The sequence below is a fragment of the Astyanax mexicanus genome, unplaced genomic scaffold, assembly GCF_023375975.1.
Source record: "Astyanax mexicanus isolate ESR-SI-001 unplaced genomic scaffold, AstMex3_surface scaffold_32, whole genome shotgun sequence".
NCBI lineage: Eukaryota > Metazoa > Chordata > Actinopteri > Characiformes > Acestrorhamphidae > Astyanax > Astyanax mexicanus.
The window spans coordinates 4,237,906-4,261,426 of record NW_026040042.1 but is presented as its reverse complement, the minus strand read 5'-3'; the positions used below and the strand labels follow the sequence as shown (position 1 = coordinate 4,261,426).

General features: G+C 36.6%; 2 protein-coding genes across 2 annotated transcripts in view; both read left to right on the top strand.

Moving 5' to 3' along the window:
* LOC111189544 (NACHT, LRR and PYD domains-containing protein 3-like) overlaps positions 1 to 23,521 on the top strand; it is a 370,388-nt gene that overhangs the window by 225,711 nt on the left and 121,156 nt on the right. The window lies entirely within an intron of this gene.
* Positions 1 to 23,521, top strand: part of LOC103033803 (protein NLRC3-like) — a 188,158-nt gene that overhangs the window by 148,328 nt on the left and 16,309 nt on the right. The window contains exon 6 of the mRNA XM_049472994.1: positions 16,138 to 16,309. Within this exon, the coding sequence (XP_049328951.1) occupies positions 16,138 to 16,309 (172 nt within the window). The remainder of the gene's footprint in view (positions 1 to 16,137; positions 16,310 to 23,521) is intronic.

The following is a 23,521-nucleotide window of genomic DNA, read 5'->3' as shown; positions in this document are numbered from 1 at the left end:
AAAGCTGGTTCCTCTTGAGCTCCTCTAGCTCTGGAGCTTCAGGGTGCTGAGGTAGTATCTTGTTAGACTTGTGGTTGAGGAGCTTTAGCTGAGCTCCAGCCATTGGAAGCGCCGCTTGAGCGCTGCTTCATTCTGCTGGCTGAGCTCAGTAGAATTGGGGGCTGATACGAGTTTGATGCAGCATTTGGGGAGATAGTTCAACATGTTGGAAGAGAGAACAGAACTGCAGTTAGATTAAATGTAGGATAAAGATAAACCCATAGTACAGTTTAATGCAGGTCATATTATAGGGCAGAACTTACACACCTAATTTAAATTCCTATATTTAACACTTTCTGAAATTTACAGCTCCACTCAGTAAACTGATACAGTATTGAGTTAAATAGCGTATATTAGAAAACCACTTTGTTGTATTATATCTATGTAAATTAGTTTATCTTCTGTCTCTTTTGTTTTATAGAGAGATGCCTCTTAGTTGAAATCTTCAGCAGAGTTACTGGTGAGACTCTTTAACTGCAAGACTTATTGTGTTTCTGCTGTAACACAAACTATTCCACTTATCAGCTCAGCATCAAAGCCTTCACTCCAGTGAAGAACACACACTTTACATCCTACAGTGGGAGATGTGGAGGCTCTATATATTAGGGGTTCCCAAACTTTTGCAACTCACTGCCTTGCTGTTTAAAACCAAATATAGCACAACCATCAACTTTGTAATTTCCTTTTTCTGTGCATGTGAATAGAGTTTCGATCGGCCCAAAAAATACAACAATACTGTAACCTGTTCTGTATTCATTATACAGATGTAATTTGAATTTGCAAAAGCTTCATTACTGTATTCATTATCTAACTGTATAAATTGTGCATTATAGCCATATTACTGCATTCGATATCCAGATGTTATAAGTATTTTTGTTGTTGTGCACCATCTGTGTGACCCTAAACAATAAGGTTCACCTTATGAGTTGCAATATTTGTTTTTCTAAACTGTAAAACACATCATACTAACAGTATAGTAATGCTTGTTGGGCAATAAAGTTTGAGACAAAATGAATAATTTATGCAGATTCTTTAAAAAATGTTAAGTAAATACCATATAAAAGATAGATCATAGATATAATAGGAACTGGGTTCAGGCTCTGTATAAACCGGTCTTTGGCGGCACCGTGTGGCCGCTGTGTGTAACTGCAGCTGCTGTAGCGGTGCGCAGTCTGGAATTATCTGATATAGCAGGGGGATATAATAGGAACTGGGCTCAGGCTCTGTATAAACCGGTCTTTGGCGGCACCGTGTGGCCGCTGTGTGTAACTGCAGCTGCTGTAGCGGTGCGCAGTCTGGTATTATCTGATATAGCAGGGGGATATAATAGGAACTGGGCTCAGGCTCTGTATAAACGGGGCTTTGGCGGCACCGTGTGGCCGCTGTGTGTAACTGCAGCTGCTGTAGCGGTGCGCAGTCTGGTATTATCTGATATAGCAGGGGGATATAATAGGAACTGGGCTCAGGCTCTGTATAAACCGGTCTTTGGCGGCACCGTGTGGCCGCTGTGTGTAACTGCAGCTGCTGTAGCGGTGCGCAGTCTGGTATTATCTGATATAGCAGGGGGATATAATAGGAACTGGGCTCAGGCTCTGTATAAACGGGGCTTTGGCGGCACCGTGTGGCCGCTGTGTGTAACTGCAGCTGCTGTAGCGGTGCGCAGTCTGGTATTATCTGATATAGGAGGGGGATATAATAGGAACTGGGCTCGGGCTCTGTATAAGCTGGTCTTTGGAGGCACCGTGTGGCCGCTGTGTGTAACTGCAGCTGCTGTAGCGGTGTGCAGTCTGGTATTATCTGATATAGCAGGGGGATATAATAGGAACTGGGCTCAGGCTCTGTATAAACCGGTCTTTAGCGGCACCGTGTGGCCGCTGTGTGTAACTGCAGGTGCTGTAGCGGTGCGCAGTCTGGTATTATATGATATAGCAGGGGGATATAATAGGAACTGGGCTTAGGCTCTGTATAAACCGGACTTTGGCGGTACCGTGTGGCCGCTGTGTGTAACTGCAGCTGCTGTAGCTGTGCGCAGTCTGGTATTATCTGATATAGCAGGGGGATATAATAGGAACTGAGCTCAGGCTCTGTATAAACCGGTCTTTGGCGGCACCGTGTGGCCGCTGTGTGTAACTGCAGGTGCTTCTGTAACGGAAGCGGCAGTGTTTGAATATAAATATGAGTATGGCTGGGCCGGGCGCGCGGCCCGCGCTGCTGTGCGCTGCGGCTTTAATGAACTTTATATTGGTGTTCGGTACCGGAGCGGACCTCGTTAGATTCCTCTCTTTCTGCGCCGTTTATCACAATATCACGGGCGGAGCGCCGCTGTGCGGAGGTGAGTTCAGCCTTTACCCACCTAAATAACTACCTAACTACCCAACCTCACCTCCTACTGACCTGTTTATACAGTAAAACCCCACAAATATCCGTTTACAGCGCGTTAAAACACTCTTACACACTGTTTACACCGCGGAGCAGCGCTAACCCGCTCTATTCTCATTAATAATATCTATATTAACCGGAGAAATAAAGAGAATAGATCACAGGCCCGTAGCCAGCATTGTGATGGGGGGGATCTTTTTCCCCCAAAAGTGGACTTCATTTGGCTCTCTACTCCAACGCCCCCTAAATACACGAGCACACTTCAAACCTTTTAATTTAGACATATTTTATTTATTATAAGTTTGTTGTGAATCTGTTGTTGCTGCCCACTGTTAACATAAATTTGATGTTACTCAAACTTCTGTGATGTGACTTCATTGTCTGTGTCTGTTGCTTTGTTCCATTGTCTCTGTTGCTGCCCTCCATTGTCTGTCTCTGATGTTGCTGTCCTTTATTGTCTATCTCTCTACTATTGACATAAATAGATAAGAATTACTTCATTAGGAACACTATCGGTATGGTCATTAAAACTTAAACATGAATTATTAATAATATAAATTGAAGTGTTCTGTCTTATTAAAATCTTCCTATAACTGTGCTGGGACTTCGTTGCCCCCCCCCCCCCCCCCTCCCCCTCCCTTCAGCTCACTGAACTCGGCGCCTGATTGGCTGACAGAGCTCATTTGCATACCGTCTGGTCTGTGAGGGTCTGCTGATTCATTAGATATGCGTGGATTCGTGGAGCGACCAATAATCCGCTTTCATAGACTGTATATAAAGATGGACGCCGTGTCGCCGTTCCCATTCATTCAATGAAAATGAAGCCAAAATCTTCCGCCATTTTGGCGATTCTGAGACCAGAGTCTGCGCAGTAGAGACCTGGGGCCTCATGTACTAAGACTTGCGTGGACTTCCTACTAAAATGTTCCGTACGCTCAGACCTGAAAAGTTCCGTACGCACAAAAAAATACGGATTTATCAAACCGTGCGTAGACAGAATCCCACGTACTTTCTCTTAGTACATCACAATCAACTTGAAATCAAGCGCAAATGCACGAAAACAACACACCTGCCATGACTCCTCCCTCAATTACGCAGAGTACAAAGTTATAATAATAATAATAATAATAATAAAAAAATTATAATAAAAAATATTATTATTATATTATTATTAATATGATATACGCGTAGCATTTAATTACCCATGTTTTAAATTGTATTATTATTATAAGAGGGATAATAAATGATTTCATTTAAATGCTTTAAATGAGTTGCTTACCAAGAAGCCACACGTCACGCATTCAGCTTGTTTTCTTATCCTCCTATGCTCTTGGGAATCTAAAACATCATGGGCCAAAAAAACATAATGGTCACAGAAAATGCACTCTCAATGAATTTGGTCATTAGCAATATTTTCCAATAATAACTCCAGCGCAAACTTTTATGCATTTTTATAGAATCTAGGCTAAGTGGAAACACTTTAAACGATTATTTATGCAAGCCAATGATATTGTCTGATTAATTAACTTTATTTTACCCAATAATGCTTTACTACAATGTGTGCATAAAGAATATCTTAATAGTTGTAATTTCAATGCATCGCCTCTAAGTGTCGCCAAATGACAAAAACACTATATATACGCACAAAAAAAAGGCGTACGCCCGAAACAAAAGTTCCGTGGGGGAACGCACTTTCTCACGTTCAAGTTAAATTTAGTACATCTGACCGTGAGCGTGAAATATGGCGTACGCAATATTTTTGTGCGTACGCACCTTTAGTACATGAGGCCCCAGAGGAGGGAGAAAGACTGTGGAGAGCTCCTACTCATTTAAATAACTCCGCCCCTGAGGGCTGCCTCGCAGTCACAGGCTGCAGAGCGAAGCGGAGCGGAGCTGACGGTCTGTTATTGGTCCCGCCCATAAGCAGCCCTTTTACCATAACCACACCTTTTTTGAATAGAGCTGAATAACGTTTTAAAAAACGAACTCTGTGAGAATATAAAAATTTGACAATATAAGCAGAGGTTACACTAGCTGTTACATTTAAATAATGGAGGTAGAATTACAGTATATTAGAAAAAAACGTGATTGAAAGTTGTCTGTTTTGCCATTGAAACCTATGGGGATGGGTGGAGTTACACAGCTTTCTGCAGCCGAACAGCAGGGGGCGCCCGACCTGTGGTGGCTTCACTTTTGAGAGACGATGCTCTGTCCAGCTATATACAGTCTATGTTCGCTTTTAATAACGCGTTAAAGTTGATATTATTTTTTTCTGCCTCAAATTATTTCAAGCACTGTTTGGATATATGTGAGAATTACTGGTGACTGGATTGCGTTTTGAAGGTAAGAGTGTGGGGGAAGCGCTGGAGGGGGTTGGGTGTGTGTCTCGAGTGTCCTGAGGTAAACAAAGCGAAACACAAACAGATTTAAACTCTAAACACAGTTCCGTAATCCGGAGAGGCAGACGGTTCGAATGGTGTATAACATGTCCGCATTCGATCAAATATGGACGTACGAAAAACGTAAATATGAAAATAATATTTCATAACTTTCATAAACCAGGCATATTTCGCCCTAAATGTTTATTTTCTGAAAGGAGATATGGCTAAATAGGCTAGATAACTGAAAAGCTTTAAAATGGCATATTGGGTGTCTACATTGAACCTATAAGTATTCATAAACACAGCCAGATATTAAATATGATATTTTTCTGGCCCGCCGGCGGTCCAGGGCGTGTTGAGAGGTTAACCCCCTTTTTACACTCTAGCTTGATCGTCAGCATTGCAAAGTGAGTGACTGAATGTTATTGTCACTTAACCTACATTTCTTAAAAATCAACTAAAATCCAGACTTTAGAGTTATCACAATAATAACAGTAATAATCCGGTGTTACATGTACAATTATACTATTGGGCTAAGCCGAGCCCGGCACTTTTAACGCAGGGGAGTTGTAAAGAAATAGAAGCCCTGCACTCAGCAACTTACCGATTTTGGTAAGTTTTTTTTGAACAAGTCACCAATATTTTGGGACAATGTTACCGCCGTTTTCTTCCGTTTTCGCTCCTTGTCTTCTTTTTTACCCATTTTCTCAAGTAACTTTCCCCTGATTCTTATTCTTTCCACAAGCTAAGAACAGAAATGGGGGAATTACCGCCACCTACTGGATTGGTGTAAAACAGTCTGAACAAAATGTTTAAAGAGAAACATTAACAATTTTTCTTACTCGTCAACTACTCTGGGGGCAGGGGGGGGGGGGGGATTTGGGGTGGCTGAGGGGGGTTGTGGGGGATGGGGGGGGGATCGAACGAACCCTTCGATCCCCCCTGGCTACGGGCCTGGATCAGAGTGTAATAAATTAATCATCCCATCAATCATTTAATCAATTAAAGGCTATAATCAGGTTAAAGTAAAACGAGAAACTAATATTTATATATAAAAAATGCATGTAAAAGCACTAAAACAAAACAAAAAAAGATTAGGGCTGGCAATATTGGAGAAAAAAAATTCAAATTACGATATTTAATTGTTCTGCGGTATATATTGGGATATTAAAAATAATTTACTCCAGATTTCCTCAGAGGTCAATGATTTAACATATAACTCACAGTAATGTGTTCCACCAAAAAGGTGTAAATAAAAAAAACAAAACCATTCATTACTCTGTAGGTAGAAGTATAAATACTAGAATTTAAAATACTTCTGTAGAAGTTGAAGTATCAACTCAAGCTTTTTACTCTTTATTTAAAAGTGTTAAAGTACTAGTTTTTAAACTACTTAAAATATAAAAGTAAAAGTAATGTAGGGAAAAAATACCATTAAGGACAAAAGCTTAGGCTGTGGGGCGAGTTCAGCTTTTCAATTTTTTCAAAATCAATCAACCTTTATTTTCACTCCAGAAAACAGAAATGATCCTAAAATACAGTAAAATCAACAAATAAAACCAAAAACAATAATTAAGATTTTATGAAGATAAAAGGAAAACTAGTAAAATCTAATAAAACTAAAAGCAGTTGCAATAATTTAAGTGTGAAGATGTGAAGTGAACAAGCTTAAATCTGTTAAAATTATAAAATTATAAATTATAAAATAGTAGATGAATAAATTATAATGACCTAATAATTTACACATATAGAATAATTAACCCAACACCCATTCTTAATATGCAGAGCTATACATTACAAATATATATGTAAGAAATATTTTTATATATTTCTAACAGTATATTACTCTTATAAATATAAATAATATTTACTGTTCACCGATAAAGATTAGTTACCAAATAAAGTCTGTCTTAATGTTCTGAGTCACAGTTAAGACTTTCCAACAAATAATCATATATCAACCATTTCTCCCATTTCTTTAGAAATCTGATATTTTCTTTATTATTGTAAGTTATTTAATTTAAAGTAAAGAAATATTAAGTGTAAATAACAAAGTTTTAATAATAATAAAAACTAAAATCAGTAGATAATAAGGTTGCACCGATACCGTATCAGTTTGCACAATACAGATATAAATACACAAGCCAGCTACATAAATAACAATCTGATTAATTAATACTTGCCCAAGTAACGGTCTTAAACCTCTTAACGTGCCCTGGCCCACCGGCGGGCCAGAAAAATATCATAATTAATATCTGGCGGGGGGTGGTGGGGACTCTTAAAGAAACAGTGCACAATTTTTTTTTTTCTGTAGGAGTACAGAATGCAGAAACACATTCTTTACTGCAAAATAAGTTATAAAATTAGTAGTTTTTATTCTTATAAATGTTCCAGTCTTTTGGAGAAATAAAGGACTATCCCAGGAGCAGATAATTAATACAATTTTATTTGATTTTATTTTAAATTTTATACTTTTTAGTTTTGAAACCAGAACTTTTACACTTTTACTTGAGTAAAAGTTGATACTTGAGTTGATGCTTCAACTTCTACAGAGGTATTTATATTTTAAACTCTAGTATCTATACTTCTACCTACAGATTAATGAATGTAAATACTTTTGGCACTTTGTTCCTCTTCCTTATCCTGACCCAACTCTTCCTCTCTCCCTTGTCCTGGTTTAACTACACCTTTTCCTGGACTAACTATTACTTTCCCTCCATCCAGAGATATTTTCTCTCTCTCTCTCTCTCTCTCTCTCTCTCTCTCTCTCTCTCTCTCTCTCTCTCTATGAGCTCCAATAGCTACACTGGCCACACTCAGTCCAAAACAAAAATCCCCTTTTTTATGTGTTCATGTCACTGACAGCATTATGTCTAATGATAAAATCCAGTTCCAGCTCTGATTGGCTTATCATAGTCTTTTATTTATTATTAATAATGTGTAGATTCAAATTTGTATATTAGTTATAATAGATTTACACATGCTATTGTTGTAAAAACAGCAGTTATATACTGTATTTAAGGTTTGTAACATGAGATATTTAATTTTAGCATGCTGTATTAAAGCAATTGTAAATAAGATAAGAAAAATCCAGAACTGTGTTAGTGGATAATTTAGTTTGTTAATAAAATGTAAGCATGTATAAAACATGCTAATTGAATACATATTGTGTGATCGCTACATGAACTGTATGAACAGTTTAGTCCACAACAGACAGATGTTGAGTTAAGCGTATTTAGAGTTTTGAAAATGTGAATACAGATCAGATAAAAGCATGTTAGTGATTGTAAAAAACTGTAAATAGACCAGAGCTCATGTGGAGCAGATGATGAATGATGAGATAAGAGGAAGCTCTCTGCCTCCCTCTGGTGGTGGAAACCAGTCTAGCAGCAGGTCTGGATTCAGGCTGAGTGGTGGCTCTCTGCCTCCCTCCTGTGGGGGGATGCCAGCTCTCCCTCACAGCTACTGTCTGTAATGATCATGTTTGCAGTGTAAAGAGAGACTTTTAGCATTAATGCTGCCTGTTTATTTCATATATTAATAAAGTGCAGTGTTTAGTTTATTTTACTGTTGTTTCTATGTGTTGATTTTCTAGTGCAGTCTATTGGCTGATCAGCTGCTGGAAGCTCATCATTAATCTATTAAATTAATCTAGCTCTTAGTTACTCTTACGAAAGAATTACTATGGTTTTACTATGATTTTATATAGTAACTATAGTTATTGCATATATAACCATAACATTACTCTGAACTACTGTGCTTCCTTATGATCACTATGTTTAATTAATGATGCTGCCATAGTTTTACTATTGTAGTTTATAGTTATAGACATAGTTATGTGGTATCTGTGATTTTACCAATAAAAATACTGAGACACATAGTAATTATACAGTTATTACACAGTTATAATACAGTTATTATACAGTTGTTACACAGTTATTACACAGTTATTACACAGTTATAATACAGTTATTACACAGTTATTACACAGTTATTACACAGTTATTATACAGTTGTTACACAGTTGTTACACAGTTGTTACACAGTTGTTACACAGTTATTACACAGTTGGTACACAGTTATTACCCAGTTATTATGCAGTTGTTACACAGTTATTATACTATAATTACACAGTTATTATACAGTTATTATACAGTTATTAATGAATATCTCTTTAATTACTTGGAGGCTTTATGGTGAATATATTATTAACATATTAAAATGTGACACTGCTGTGATTTTAATATGGTATCATATGGTACAGCTGTTATTGTCCTAATAAAATAATTATAATAATTACAGTGTCTTGCAAAAGTATTTAAACCCCTTGAACTTTTTTTTTAATTGTATCACCTTACAACCACAAACTTAAATGTAATTTATTGAGATTTTAAGTGATAGACAAACACAAAGTAGCACACACATTTAAAGTGGAATGAAAATGATACATGTTTACAAAAGTTTAATAAAGTACAAATCTGAAAAGTGTGATATGAAAAAGTTTTCAGACCCCTTTACTCTGAAACCCCTAAATAAAATCCAGTACAATCAATTGCCTTCACAAGTCACTTAATGAGTTAATAGAGTTAATCCAGCGGTGTGTAATTTAGTCTCAGTATAAATACAGCTGTTCTGTGAAGGCCTCAGTGGTTTGTTAGAGAACACTAGTGAACAAACAGCATCATGAAGACCAAGGAACTCACCAGACAGGTCAGAGATAAAGTTGTGGAGAAGAAGTTTAAAGCAGGGTTAGGTTATAAAAACACATCCCCAGCTTTCAGCATCCCAAGGAGCACTGTTCATCAATCCATCATCCAAAAATGAGTAAAAAGGATTCTACAACTGTTTCTACAAACCTACCAGTACATGGCTGTGATTCAAGTGAAAGGTGGCATTACTAAATACTGATAAAGTGGTCATGTATCCTTTTCGTTTTGCTTCACAATTATGTGCTACTTTGTGTTTAATATCCCATAACTCATCATGTACAGAGTGAATAATCACTACAGCTCAGTACTGAGGGGGGAGTTGTGGGTCTGAGGACTTTTTTCAGCCCAAAAACACAGAAGATTCTCTAACAGGATAAAATTCCTTAAATCATTTGGGGAGATAGTTCAACATGTTGGAAAGGAGAACAGAACTGCAGTTAGATTAAATGTAGGATAAAACTAAACCATAGTACAGTTTAATGCAGGTCGTATCATAGAGCAGAACTTACACACCTAATCTGAAAGTGGAAGAAATGAGAACTTCAGACTTTCTTAATTTCTAGTTGAAGTCAAGGTGAAATAGTTTTTCAATATAGTTTTGTTTGACATTCAATTCAATTCAATTTTGACTCAATGTAAAAATATAGAAAAATAAAGGACATTCTTACTTCAATTACATCACTGAAGCTGAGTTTCTCCTGATAATAAGCACATGTATCACTTATGGGTCAGTGTTTATTATGTAGTTTAAATATTACAAAATGTCAGGCCGTGTTAGACAACCTCAGTATTGTCTGAGAGGCTCCAGACTCCAGAAAGTAAATGAGAGAATCTCCTAAAACAGATAAAATGATGATAAAGTTCAGTAAGATGTTATTTAATCAGAACTGTGATGTATTATTATTTACTGAATACCAGAGTCAGAACATATCCTGCTGTTTGTGCTTCAAAACTTCAAGTAGTCTTTTCACCTCAGCAGACCGTGTCCAGCTTTCACTGAGAATCAGCTGCATAAATCTGTGTGTTCAGGTAGAGTCTCACCTGTTCAGGCAGGTAGGTGGAGGGAGTGCTCTGATTGGTCGAGAGAAACATCAGTCATTCTTCTTTAACCTGTAAAATAAATTCCTGTACTTCCTCCTCAGGTGAGGATCCAGATCAAACTGGTTTGAGGTGAAAGTGAAATCTTCAGCAGCTTCTGTTTAGATGAGAGAAGAAGGTGAAGAGCGTTTGGATAAAAAGCACAGAGGTAAAAACTGAAGCTTTAATACTAGAATTTACTGTCTGACTAAAATAGGAGGTCAGTGTGTGTACTTGATAAGTGTGTGTGTGTGTGTGTGTGTGTGTGTTTACAGGATTAGGTGTAATCTGAAGGAAGAAGATGAGCTCCAAAATGAGTGTCTCTGGGGAACAGGACACACAGGAAGCTGAGAGGTGAGAGAAAAATGTGATTGGGTATAAAGTGAAAGGTTTGCTGGAAAGGTTGTAGATGGTGTCTGATACTGGTTGTGTTTTAGACTGGATCAGGATAAGAGATCAGACTCACCTGAACCCAGCTGTGTCTCCATGAAGAGTGACTGGTCAATGGATGAAAACTTAAATTTCAGAAAGGACAACAGTTCTGCTGATCTCAGGTAAAGATGACGTGATTTTGGTGATCTTGAAGAAGTGGTTCTATATATATATGGTTTTATATATATATCTTTTTTTACAACACTCATTATACATGATGCATTATTTTACATTAGAACACTTGTTAACTATATATATATATATATATATATATATATATATATATATATATATACATACAGTCATGGGCGAAAGTGTTGGCACCCCTAAAAGTATTTCTCCCAGAAAATGATTGCAAATACACATTTTCTGTTATACACATGTTTATTTCCTTTGTGTGTATTGTAACACCACAATACAGAGGGAAAAAAAGGCTAATTTGACATAATTTTACACAAAACTCCAAAAATGCATTCTAGTATTTATATTTTTTTATAATATTTTTAATATAATATTTACCTGTATTTATGATATTATTTACCTTTTCTATGGTTTAGTGCAAGTGAGAGAGAAACTCTCTCACAAATATATATATATATATATATATATATATATATATATATATATATATATATATATATACATACATTTTTTTTCTAGTATTTATACATTTTAAACAATATAGTTTTAATATAATATTTTAATATTTACCTGTGTTTATGAATGTGTTTCAAAATAACTTGATTGCTGACTTTGCTTATTTTTAATTCAAATGACTTAAAATAAGGTGTAAATTCTAAGTAAGGCTGATTAACATAATTATTTCTAAAATAACCAAAATAACCTAACACTTATACAATGATTAGTAAGACAAAAGAGGGGAAAGTAAGATTTATTGTTTTAAAATTAGAACATTTAGTGTTTTTTCAGTGTATGTGTAATATATTTACCTGTATATACTTTGTTTACCTTCTGTATGGTTTAGTGTGATTAGGAGAGAGACAGAAGACTCTTCTGAACCCAGCCGTGTGTCTATGAGAGACGATACAGAGACGATACACCTCAGAGAGGAAGGCTGTTCTCCTGAACTCAGGTAAAGGTCATTTAGTGTATGAAAGAGTTCAAGCAGGTGAATGGAGTGTTTTACAACAGGAAAACAATAATCAGCTGTCTGTGTTTATATTCACTAAATAATCCAGTTTCCAGCCATCTGAATTTATTATTAAATAGGCAGCATTATTAACTGAGAAAATTAGGGTATGTTTACGTTTGTTCAGGGTCATGTGGGAAGGTTCTATTGTCATTATGATTTAAAAAGGGCAAACAACACAAGAAAGGTCTGACCTCTGTGCTTTTCAACAGGGGTTTTCCCACCAAGTACCAATTCACATTCTGCTTGAGGATTATATTCTTATTTTACCTGATCAAATACATAATAAATATATTTTTTTTTTTTCTGGATTTTTTGTCTCTCTCTAGTGTAATAGCATACCAAAAAAATTATATACAAACCATAAAAATTATAAATTCACATTCAGGACGGGATCAAATTATTATTTTACCCTCTGTTTATGGGATTATTTTCTTATCTTATAATATATTTATTATAATAAAGTATATATTTATTATAATATAATTATAATAAAGTTTCTATTATAATATACAAATTATTGAAATACTACATAACATAAGAAATACAATAAAAAACATATTCAAATAAAGCTGTTATACTATCATGCTAGCAAATCATGCTAACATGATCTATTTAAAAATCTCACTGTTTAGACAAGATCTTGGTTTTGGAGTCAAAGATAGTTCAAAATGACCACTAATGATGTTAATTAAACTCTGGCAAATTACTAATTACTTGAGTAATCAAATAAACAGGGATTATGAACTGGCTTTTTGAGAGCTGTCACATTATTACTTCTCAGCTACATTAGGGTGTACTCACACTAGACAATCGGTGCCCGTGCATGGTTACCCCCTAAAGCACGGCTCATTTGACTAGTGTGATCGCTCCGAACCCTGCCCGTGCACAGAATACTGTACTCTGCCCTGAAGAGGTAGTCCAGAGTACTAGTCACTTGGACTCGAGTACGGTACTTATGTAGTGTGAGAGCTATCTGTGTCCGAGTACGGAACAAGATGACGTTATTGTAAATAAACCTGGCGGCAAAGGGCTCTTTACACACAAAAAAACTCTAATATTCGATCAAATTCGTGAATACCTTCTAGCTTGTGGATACCAAAGATTCATTTAACAGTGTCGTTGCAAGCTGAAGAAACTGCGTGTGCACTATCTGGAGGTGTGAAATGCACTTCATAAATCTGGATAAATGATGCTGTAATGATGCTGATGATAAAATAATCTGTTTTAAACCAAGTAGTCAACCTAATTGTTGATGACGTAAGTGTGCTCTGGCATAGGTTGTTTAAACGCAGTGTAAGTGCATGTTTCAACCAAACCTTGTTTAGTGTGAGTGCACCCTTAATAGAAGCCATCATTGGCATGGCTGGTAGTATTTCTCGCTGCACCGGATCTGCAGCCTGCATGAAAAATAAATCAGGTTCTCCCAGTGATCTGTCAGATCTCTGAATCTGAGAGGCATTGCTTCAATCTCAACCACAAAACCATATACCTACTAGCCAATAAGCCAATGAGAAATAGTGTGGGGGCAGGCCTTCACAACAGCACTGTTTAACAGGATGCTCACAGCTAACATGAGCACAGCTAACGTGTGGACATTCCCCAGCAACGGACTAAAGGTTAGTGTGTATTTGGAATACCACATAGTTTCCCAATTATTTCCAAACAATTCACCAAAATCTATAATTTAAGGGGCTATTTAAGACAATACCCCTGAACCCTACTTTAGAGTAATAATGATCAGGGTTATACACTACACAGGCTGTTTATATTTCTGCGCAAGGGGGCAACAAGTTAAATGTATTAAAAGTGTGTTGTATAAATAGCACCCACCCCCCCCCCCCCCCCCCCCGCATCCCGGCCAACCTCCCAGACATAAAAAAATGTTCAGGCTTAGAATTTCTTCCCCACTATCAGCCCTGCATTAATAATATGGGGTTTATCATGGCTGTAATACTCAGGATTCACACTGTAAACAACTGGAAATTATGTGATCTTAAAATTCTTTATACTAATATAAGATATGTTGCACAGTCGATTTAGCTAAAGATTGATATGCATATGATGTAATATATGAGAGTATTTAATGTACCATGGTTCACAATGTTCTACCTACAGAGACCAGCAGGAGGAATCAGAGACTTCCAAAAGAAATATGAGGTTCAAGGTGTGTATATGCAATTAATTTAGTTGAATATGATAATACAGTTAATAATTTAGTGAATAATTGCAGTGAGCAGTAAATTAATAAAACTTGACACATTTGTCTATAAAGTTACACCACTGATTTTTTAGGGCTGCTTTTCTTGTCTATAGGATAACATTGTAGCTTTCAGCTGCAGCAGATTTTTATGTTGAAAATATCTATTAATATGTTTATCCTCTCATCTAAAGCTCAAATCTACACTGAGGGAAAGGTGTCAGAAAATGAATGAAGGAATCTCAAATCCTGGAACCTCAGTCCTTCTGAAGGAGATCTACACAGATCTGTACATCATAGAGGGGGGGAGTGGAGAGATCAATAATGAACATGAGGTCAGACAGATTGAAGCAGCATCCAGGAGACCAGCAACACAGGAGACACCCATCAAATGTAACGACCTCTTTAAAGACCAGTCCATCAGAACTGTGCTGACTAAAGGAGTTGCTGGAATTGGAAAAACAGTCTCTGTGCAGAAGTTCATTCTGGACTGGACTGAAGGAAAAGCCAATCAGGATGTTCTCTTCATATTTCCACTTCCTTTTAGAGAGCTGAATCTGATAAAAACTGACAAACTCAGTATGGTGAATCTTCTTTATCAGTTTTTTAAAGACACAAAAGAATTAAAACCAGGAGATTATCATCGTTCCAGAGTCATGTTTATTTTTGATGGTCTGGATGAATGTCGACTTCCTCTAGATTTCCAGAACAATGAGAGAGTATCTGATGTAACACAGTCAGCCTCAGTGGATGTGCTGCTGACAAACCTCATCCAGGGGTACCTGCTTCCCTCTGCTCTCCTATGGATAACTACTCGACCAGCAGCAGCCAATCAGATCCCTCCTGACTGTATTGATCAGGTAACAGAGGTACGAGGGTTCAGTGACCTTCAGAAAGAGGAATACTTCAGGAAAAGGATCAGAGATCAGAGCCTTGCTGAAAGAATCATTACACACATGAAGTCCTCCAGAAGCCTCTACATCATGTGCCACATCCCAGTCTTCTGCTGGATCTCAGCCACTGTTCTAGAGAGGATGTTGGGTGAAGCAGAGGGAGGAGAGATCCCCAAGACTCTGACTCAAATGTTCACACACTTCCTTATCTTTCAGATCAAACACCGCAGCCAGAAGTACCAAAGAGAAAGTGATGTTGATCTTGACCAGACTAAAGAGATTATTCTGGATCTGGGAAAACTGGCTTTCCAACAGCTGGAGAAAGGAAACCTGATCTTCTATGAGGAAGATCTGAGAAAGTGCAGCATTGATGTCAGAGAAGTGTCCGTGTACTCAGGAGTGTGCACCCAGATCTTCAGACAGGAGTCTGGACTTCACCTGGGGAAGGTTTTCAGCTTTGTGCATCTGAGTGTTCAGGAGTTTCTGGCTGCTTTATATGCGTTTCTGTCCTTCATCTCCAACAACAGAAATGTGCTGCAACAGAAACAAAGTGGATTTGGTTTCTCCAAAAAAGGAACAATGTCTGACTTCCTGAAGAGAGCCGTGGACAAGGCCTTACAGTGTGAGAACGGACACCTGGACCTTTTCCTCCGATTCCTTCTGGGTCTCTCACTGGAGTCCAACCAGACTCTCTTACGAGATCTTCTGATACAGACAAAGAACATCTCTCACAGTAAAGAGGAAGTAGTGGAGTACATCAAGCAGAAGATCAGGACGAATCCCTCTCCAGAGAAAACTATCAGTCTGTTCCACTGTCTGAATGAACTGAATGATCATTCTCTAGTGCAGGAAGTCCAGAAATACCTGAACAGAGAAGGTTCCAGTGATCTCAGTGGAGTTACTCTCTCTCCTGATCAGTGGTCAGCTGTGGCGTTTGTGATGCTGAATTCAGAAGAGGAGCTGGATGAGTTTGACCTGAGGAAATTTGAGAGGTCAGAAGAATGTTTTCTGAGGCTGCTACCAGTGGTGAAAGCATCCAGGAAGGTTGAGTGAGTATTTTCATTATTCAGAGTTTAATCTGTGCTGTTTTATATTTTGTAATATGGATAAGTCTGTCCTTTTATTGATGATTTGTTGAAAAACTAAACATATCAATCAGGGGTGTGTTTCCCAAAAGTGATCACTATTAGTAAATAACAAATTAACTAGTGCAGAACCTGAGAGAAGAACAAGCCAGTTCTATGAGTATTTCCCAAAGAGCTTTACAAACCAAAACTTAACAAACAAGTTCAAAGAACGTCTTTGTTGATTCCTCCTCTGAAACGCCTCAATCAAAACAAAAACATTGATTCAGTTCTGCCAAGTATATATAAATAATTCACTATTATCCCTTAAAAACTCAGAAAAGTGTATATCATTATACAGATTTTGAAATAATATAATAATAAAATAACATATTTAGGCATTATATAATATTTGTAAACACACACATGACTATATAGATAAAAAATATTAATGGTAAAACCTATTATTAAAAAAATACTTCTAAAACATGTACACAAAAAAATAATTTGGTCCATCAACCAATCGCTCACTCAATCACTCCAACCTCCAGCCTTTACACACATAGTTTGTGATAGAAATATCACGTCCTTGCTTAGATAAGAAAGAATGTCCAACACAGGAAGTAAGAGATAAAAACACTTCACTAAAGATGAAATTAACATCTTGTTGGTTTGTTATGGTTGGGCTCATTCTATTAAGTGATCGCAATCAATCATCCAATCAATCAATCAATCAATCAACCTTTATTTTCACTTGGAAAAAACATTGAGGGTGATCCTCATTTACAATGTTGCTGAGCCTTTATAACATCAAAGGGATTGAACACATTTAATAATAATTTTGAAATAATAAGAAATAAAGTAGTAAAAAAATAATACAAAATAAAAGAAGTAATCATTTTAAATCACCATTTAATTAAATAAAAATATAAGTATATATATATATATATATATATATATATATATATATATATATAATATATATATATTTTATATATATTTTCCTCCTACATTTTTCAGCTGTAATGTTTATAATATTTACTGATCATTCCCATCATATTAAATATTGAGAAGTATATTTTTTTAAGTTTCAAAAATAGGTTGTGAAGATGTGTCCATGAGATTAACAGTGAAACTGTAAGACGTTTTATTCAAAGAGACGTTTTCTTAGTTACAGTGAAGTAAAGAAACTTAAATATGTACACTTGAACAAAATTGGTACACTTCAGTTAAAATAAGATGAAAACACAATAGTTGCAATTCATATAGCCACAATGTTGATACAGTTGCAACAAACAGTATATGAACCCTTTGGGATTACTTGGATTTCTGCATCATTTGTTTAAATGTTTTCTGATCTTCATCTAAGTCACAACAATAGACAAACACAGTCTGCTTAAACTAAGACCACACAAAAAAATATATGTTTGCATGGTTTTATTGAACACATATTAACATTCACAGTGAGGGGGAAAAAAGTATGTGAACTCCTAGGCTAATTACATTTCTAAGAGCTAATTGGAGGCAGGATGTGATGACATTGGATGTGTTGGTTAAAGCTGCCCTGCCCTATGAAAATTCACACCGGTTTTGAATTTGCTGTTGTTAAGAAACTTTGCCTGATTAGAATCATGCCTCGCAAAAAAGAGCTCTCAGAAGACCTATGATCAAGAATTGTTGGCTTGCATGAAGCTGGAAAGTGTTGAAAAAGTATCTCTAAAAGCCTTGATGTTCATGTGTCCACGGTAAGACAGACAGTCTACAAATGGAGAAAGTTCAGCACTGTTGCTGCTCTCGCTAATAGTCATGGTTTGGGGGCATCATGGTTTGGGGCTGCTTTTATGCCTCAGGGTCTGGACGGATTGCCGTCATCAACGGAAAAATTAATTTAAAAGTTTACCAAGACATTTTGCAGGAAACCTTAAGACCATCTGTCTGCCAACTGAAGCTCAATAGAGGATGGATAATGCAACAGGAGATTAATAACATTAGATTATTTAGAGACAGGCTGATGACACTGTAACGCAATCAGCAAGATGGCGGCCCACAGTGTCTAACCAAAACAAACAACGGAAACTTCAGAATACCTATACTTTTTTATTTAAATAAACAACAAACAAACACAATACAACGACCTGGAAGCGCTACAATAACTCGAGCAGAGGTGGAAAGTAACGAATTACATTTACTCACGTTACTGTAATTAAGTAGATTTTATGAGTAATTTGTAATTTTTAGAGTAGTTTTTAAAATAGGTAATATATTTTTTTTACTCAACTACATTTTGACACAAGTAATCTACTTCGTTACATTAGAAAACTCCCTCGTTACAGAGTAAAAAAAATGCTGGGAAAAAAAACTGCCTGAAATAAATAAATAAATACGGCGCACGGATAAAATAGCCTCATTTCATTCCGGCAACATAAAAAAAACACAGATAAATCGCGCCATCCGGAAAGCTTGTGGTTGGATAACAAGTATAAACATATAGCATTCAGACCCTCTATTGGTCTGTATTTAACGCATGACCTGTACGTCCTGCTAAACTCAAGTAGTGCGCCAGTGAGAAAGTTAGTAGGAAGAATTATGCGTCTCCAGCTGCAGCGAGGAGCTTCGGAATGGTTGGATTAAAAAAACTCTTTTCGGATGCAGCAGCTCAACACCACGAGATTTCAGAAATTCACCATCTAATCTGAAACAGCATGTTGAGGTAAACTGAACGTTTCCTACAGTTATATGTTGATCCTAGTGATGGTGAATTGTGAATTTGTATGTTTGCGGTGGCTGGTATATGCCAATACATGCCGAGGTTTGCTTGCTAGGTCTAGGCTATGATTCAGTGTTGTAAGTTCGTTTGGAGAGCGCGTGTGAGCTATTCATTTTAAGAGTTTAGGTGTAGAGGGGGGTAATCTAGGTTCAAAAAGTAAAAATCCATCCGAGGATTTCGCTCCTACTGCCTGGCTGGCTCTACGTAGTTCAACCTAATCCCTGGAATGGATTTTTATTTTCTGGACCTGGATTACCCACCTTTAGCTCCGTGTGAGTTTCAAGCTGAGCTAAGAGAGCGTTGTTAGTAGGCAACACTAGCCAGGTTTCCATCCAAACCTTTCGAAAAAAGAATGCACAATTTCCAAATTTCGGCAGAAAAAAATGTGAATTAAGCCGTGTTTCCATTCACTACAGTTATGCGAATAAACTTTCGATAACGTGGGAGAGGACGCCAAACAAGCATGGAGAGGTTTGATTCTGTTTTTGCTCTGATACGTCATTTTTTATGCGAAAAACCCTTTTCCATCCAGTTTTTCAGAATTTTGGCAATGCGATATTCTAACTTTTCCACCCCCTCCTAGCGTAAAAATCGTTTTGCGATATTTGGGGCTTTTTTCGAATTTTTGACTTTTTCCATCCAGCTTTTTTCATGCGCATTTTCAAAATGCGCAAAAACTTGGTGGATGGAAAACCCTCTACTGACGCTTTTACTTTATCGTCTTAACGCGCCCTGGCCCACCCGCGGGCCAGAAAAATATCATAATTAATATCTGGCTGTGTTTATGAATAACTTAATTATAGGCTCAATATATATATACACACACACACATACACACACACACACACACACACACACACACACACACACAATATGCCCCATCAGCGCTTACCTTTCCCTGCTGCTTCAAAATCGCTCCAAATAAGTAAATCTAAGTAAATCCATCAGTCCATTTTACAGTAATCCTCAAAGTAGTGCTAATAATAATGAATTAATGCTTTATTTAAAGGTTTGGCTGGGTTTACAGCTTGTTAATGCACATTACATAATGCACGCAGAATCTAGTCTTCTCTGAAGAAAGACGTGAATCAGCCCTGACGGCCAATCAGGTGCCGCGTTAGGCGGAGACAGAGCGGGGGCGGGGTCTGTAACCCCACACTGTTACTGGGCAGATATAAAGAATACAGAAACACCTTATTTACTGCAAAATAAGTTATAAAATGAGTAGTTTTTGTTCTTATAAAGTTTCCAGTCCTTTGGAGAAAGAAGGAAATGTCCCAGGAGTAGATCACTTTAATATCTAACCGGTGAAAGCAGTTTATAATTTTACATGGTGAATGTAAACACCTTGTAGCTAAATAAAGAACTGTAAAACACTTATATAAACACACATATTAATATTAAATATATAAATAAAAAAAATATTTTTTTTCTTGTTCAATTGTATATTTTTAAGTGTTTTCAGTTATTTTGTAATATTAATTGATAAAATAAAAATTCTCTGAATAATTTAATATTATTGTAAAAAGCTTAAAAATGTGGGTATGTATTTTCAAGTGAAAATTAGGCTTGGAGCTTAAGAAGTTATAAAAAAAAAGGTTTTGTTGACTACTTTTATGTTTTGTTTACTGCATAACTCTGTAAATTAATATGCCATAAATTTGATAGCTTTAATATTAATCTAATATTAGTCGAGTTATGCAACCCATCGATATGTGCTTCTTTACGACACTGCGCATGTCACAGTTTAGCCCATGTCTGTCTCCCTCATTTGGTCTCTTGTGCTCCTGCCCCCCTGTTTTCCTGTCTTGTGTTTCCAGCCATGTGCTTTTTTGAGCACATGGCATTGTTTTGTTATTGTTCTGTCTCCGCCCTAGCCCCGCCCTAGCCCTGCCCAAGCCATTAGTGTTGTCACCTTGTGTCTCATTTGTAACTCCGCCCCCTCATTACTTCCACAGGTGTCCCTAGTGTGTGCCTGTGTATAAATACCTCATGTGGTCCATTGTTCTCTGTCGCGCTTTTTGTTTGACCTTGTCCCGTGTGTTTGCTATTTTGGTCTACAGTTCTGGTTTGTTATCTTTATAGTGTTTTGTTCCTTGCTTCTCAAGACCTAGTTTATCTTTTGTTTTATAGTCTTTAAGTGTTTAATTTAAGTGTTTTCTTTGTCTCAGTTTTTGGTTTGCTTTTTTTGTCATGTCTAAAAATAAATATGACTTGCATTTGCATCCGGCCTCCTCCTCCATGTTACAGCGCATGCGCTGGCCAACATTCATTTTTGTATGCTTTCATGTTTTTAATGATATTTCCTTAAGTTTTTATTGGGAACATTAAACAATCTGCTTGAATGTTAAAAAAACATGTAAATAGCAGCATAGCAATGGCAAGTTAAAAACAATAATAATTAACTGTAAAAATATAAAAATACGGTTTATAGTCACCTATACATAATTTATGACTTGTCATTTTTTTACATCAAATAATTAAAAGTAACTAGTAACTTTTACTCAAAGTACATTTAAAATTGAGTACTTTGTTGCTTTTACTCGAGTAGATTTTTAGATGGGTACTTTTACTTTTACTTGAGTAGAATTTTAGCAAAGTAAAGGTACTTTTACTCAATTACAAATTTTCTGTACTTTTTCCACCTCTGAACTCGAGTACTACCACCTTTTCTGCAGCATGAGCTCGGACAAAGGAGAAGAAAAAAAAGAAAAAAAATCCTCATCTCCATTGACTCCAAGCTCGCTACTCTGGATACGAGGATCTCACTAGTGGAGATCCTGCATAAAGAGTTCCAGGCGCTGCGTGAAAGCCTGGAGTTCACCAGGATCAGGTCGTGTCTCTGGCAAAATAAAACAAAACACTACAGCACAATATAAACACCGTCACAAACCAACTCTCATCTGTTCATTAAGGAAAACAAGGAAATGAAACGGACAATACTCGACTTACAAGCTCGCAGTATGAGGGACAATATTGTTTTTTTTTCCCGATAAAACACCCGAAAACCCGAAAAAACTGGTCACGGAGTTCATAATCTCCAAACTTAAATCCCACCTGAAACAGCCAACACCATAACCTTTCACCACGTGCACCGCATGGGAAGAATAAACTCACAATACAAACGCCCCAGACCCATTGTAGCAAAAGTGGAACACTATCAGAGGTGGAAAATGTACAGAAAAATTAATTAACATACAGGATAACAAACACCTTTTGTCTCCATTAACCTTCACTGTTTTTCAGAAAACCCTGAAGGCAGAATTCTGTTAAAGAATGTGTTTAGGTAGGGCTGTCGGGATAACCGCAGTACAGCAATATTGAAAAAAAAATAATTGCAGCATGTGGGACATAACCGCCGCAACCGCGATATTGGCGTTTTCCTCACGCGAGGGCCTTATTATATAATAAATTATCTACATTTATAACCTGATGCTTATTAATACTCTATTGTTATAGTTGAATAATACAATAGCGTGCCTATATCGTGCTTCAGCACCCCCGAACAATCAGTTTCAGTCATGAATAAAGGAAATAAAGCTTTTACATCAGCAGGAGGACTGCCTCTGTGTTATCAAGTATACTGTTAAGCATGTTATGCGTGTCAACCTGGAGCTTTGTTTATTGACTTAGTTTCAACTGTACACAACTGCAAAAATGAGGAAAGAAAAATAATATAAAAATGTATATAATGGAATTTGTGACAGTTCTATAAATGGCTCATATGAGACCTGTTTAAATATGTAACACTATATTAAATTATAATTGCTGGAATAAAATAAAAATAATTCACAGTTTTAAGATGTTTATTTGAATGGGGAATTTATATTGCAATTTTGATAAACCCGATCGTTTATTCCAATATTTTAAATGTGTTTTAGATGTGACCAAATGTAATTTTAAGATGTAGGCAGTGGCGGACTTAGCAATTTGGGGGCTCAAGGCGAATTTAGCTAGGGGGCCCATCAACATTAATATGCGAGAAATAAGTTTCAGATATAACACCATTGTATGTCAAAATGGAAAATATGTAAAAAAAAATAGTTAAAAAAGGAAATTGAAGCTTTCAATGCTAATTGTACCTTTTATATGTGCAATCAATAAACATAGCTTTAAATAAAATATACATCTGAATGCCAAAAAAAAATAAGTAAAGCAGTGTGACTGAGAGCATTTGTATGAGTGAGTCAATCAGTAATTTTTATCTTTTATCTAGAATTGTAACTGAACTTAATGATAAAGAATAATTATCAATCACAGCAACATGTATAGTGAAAATATGAGAGAGAGAGAGAGAGAGAGAGAGAGAGAGAGGCTATCTACTGGCTATCTACTACATCTGGCTTCTAGGTAACTAGAAAGTTAAATGAATTTTCATTCATTATAGCTTACAGTAAGTCCTGTAATCCTAAATTAATAAACACAGTTTG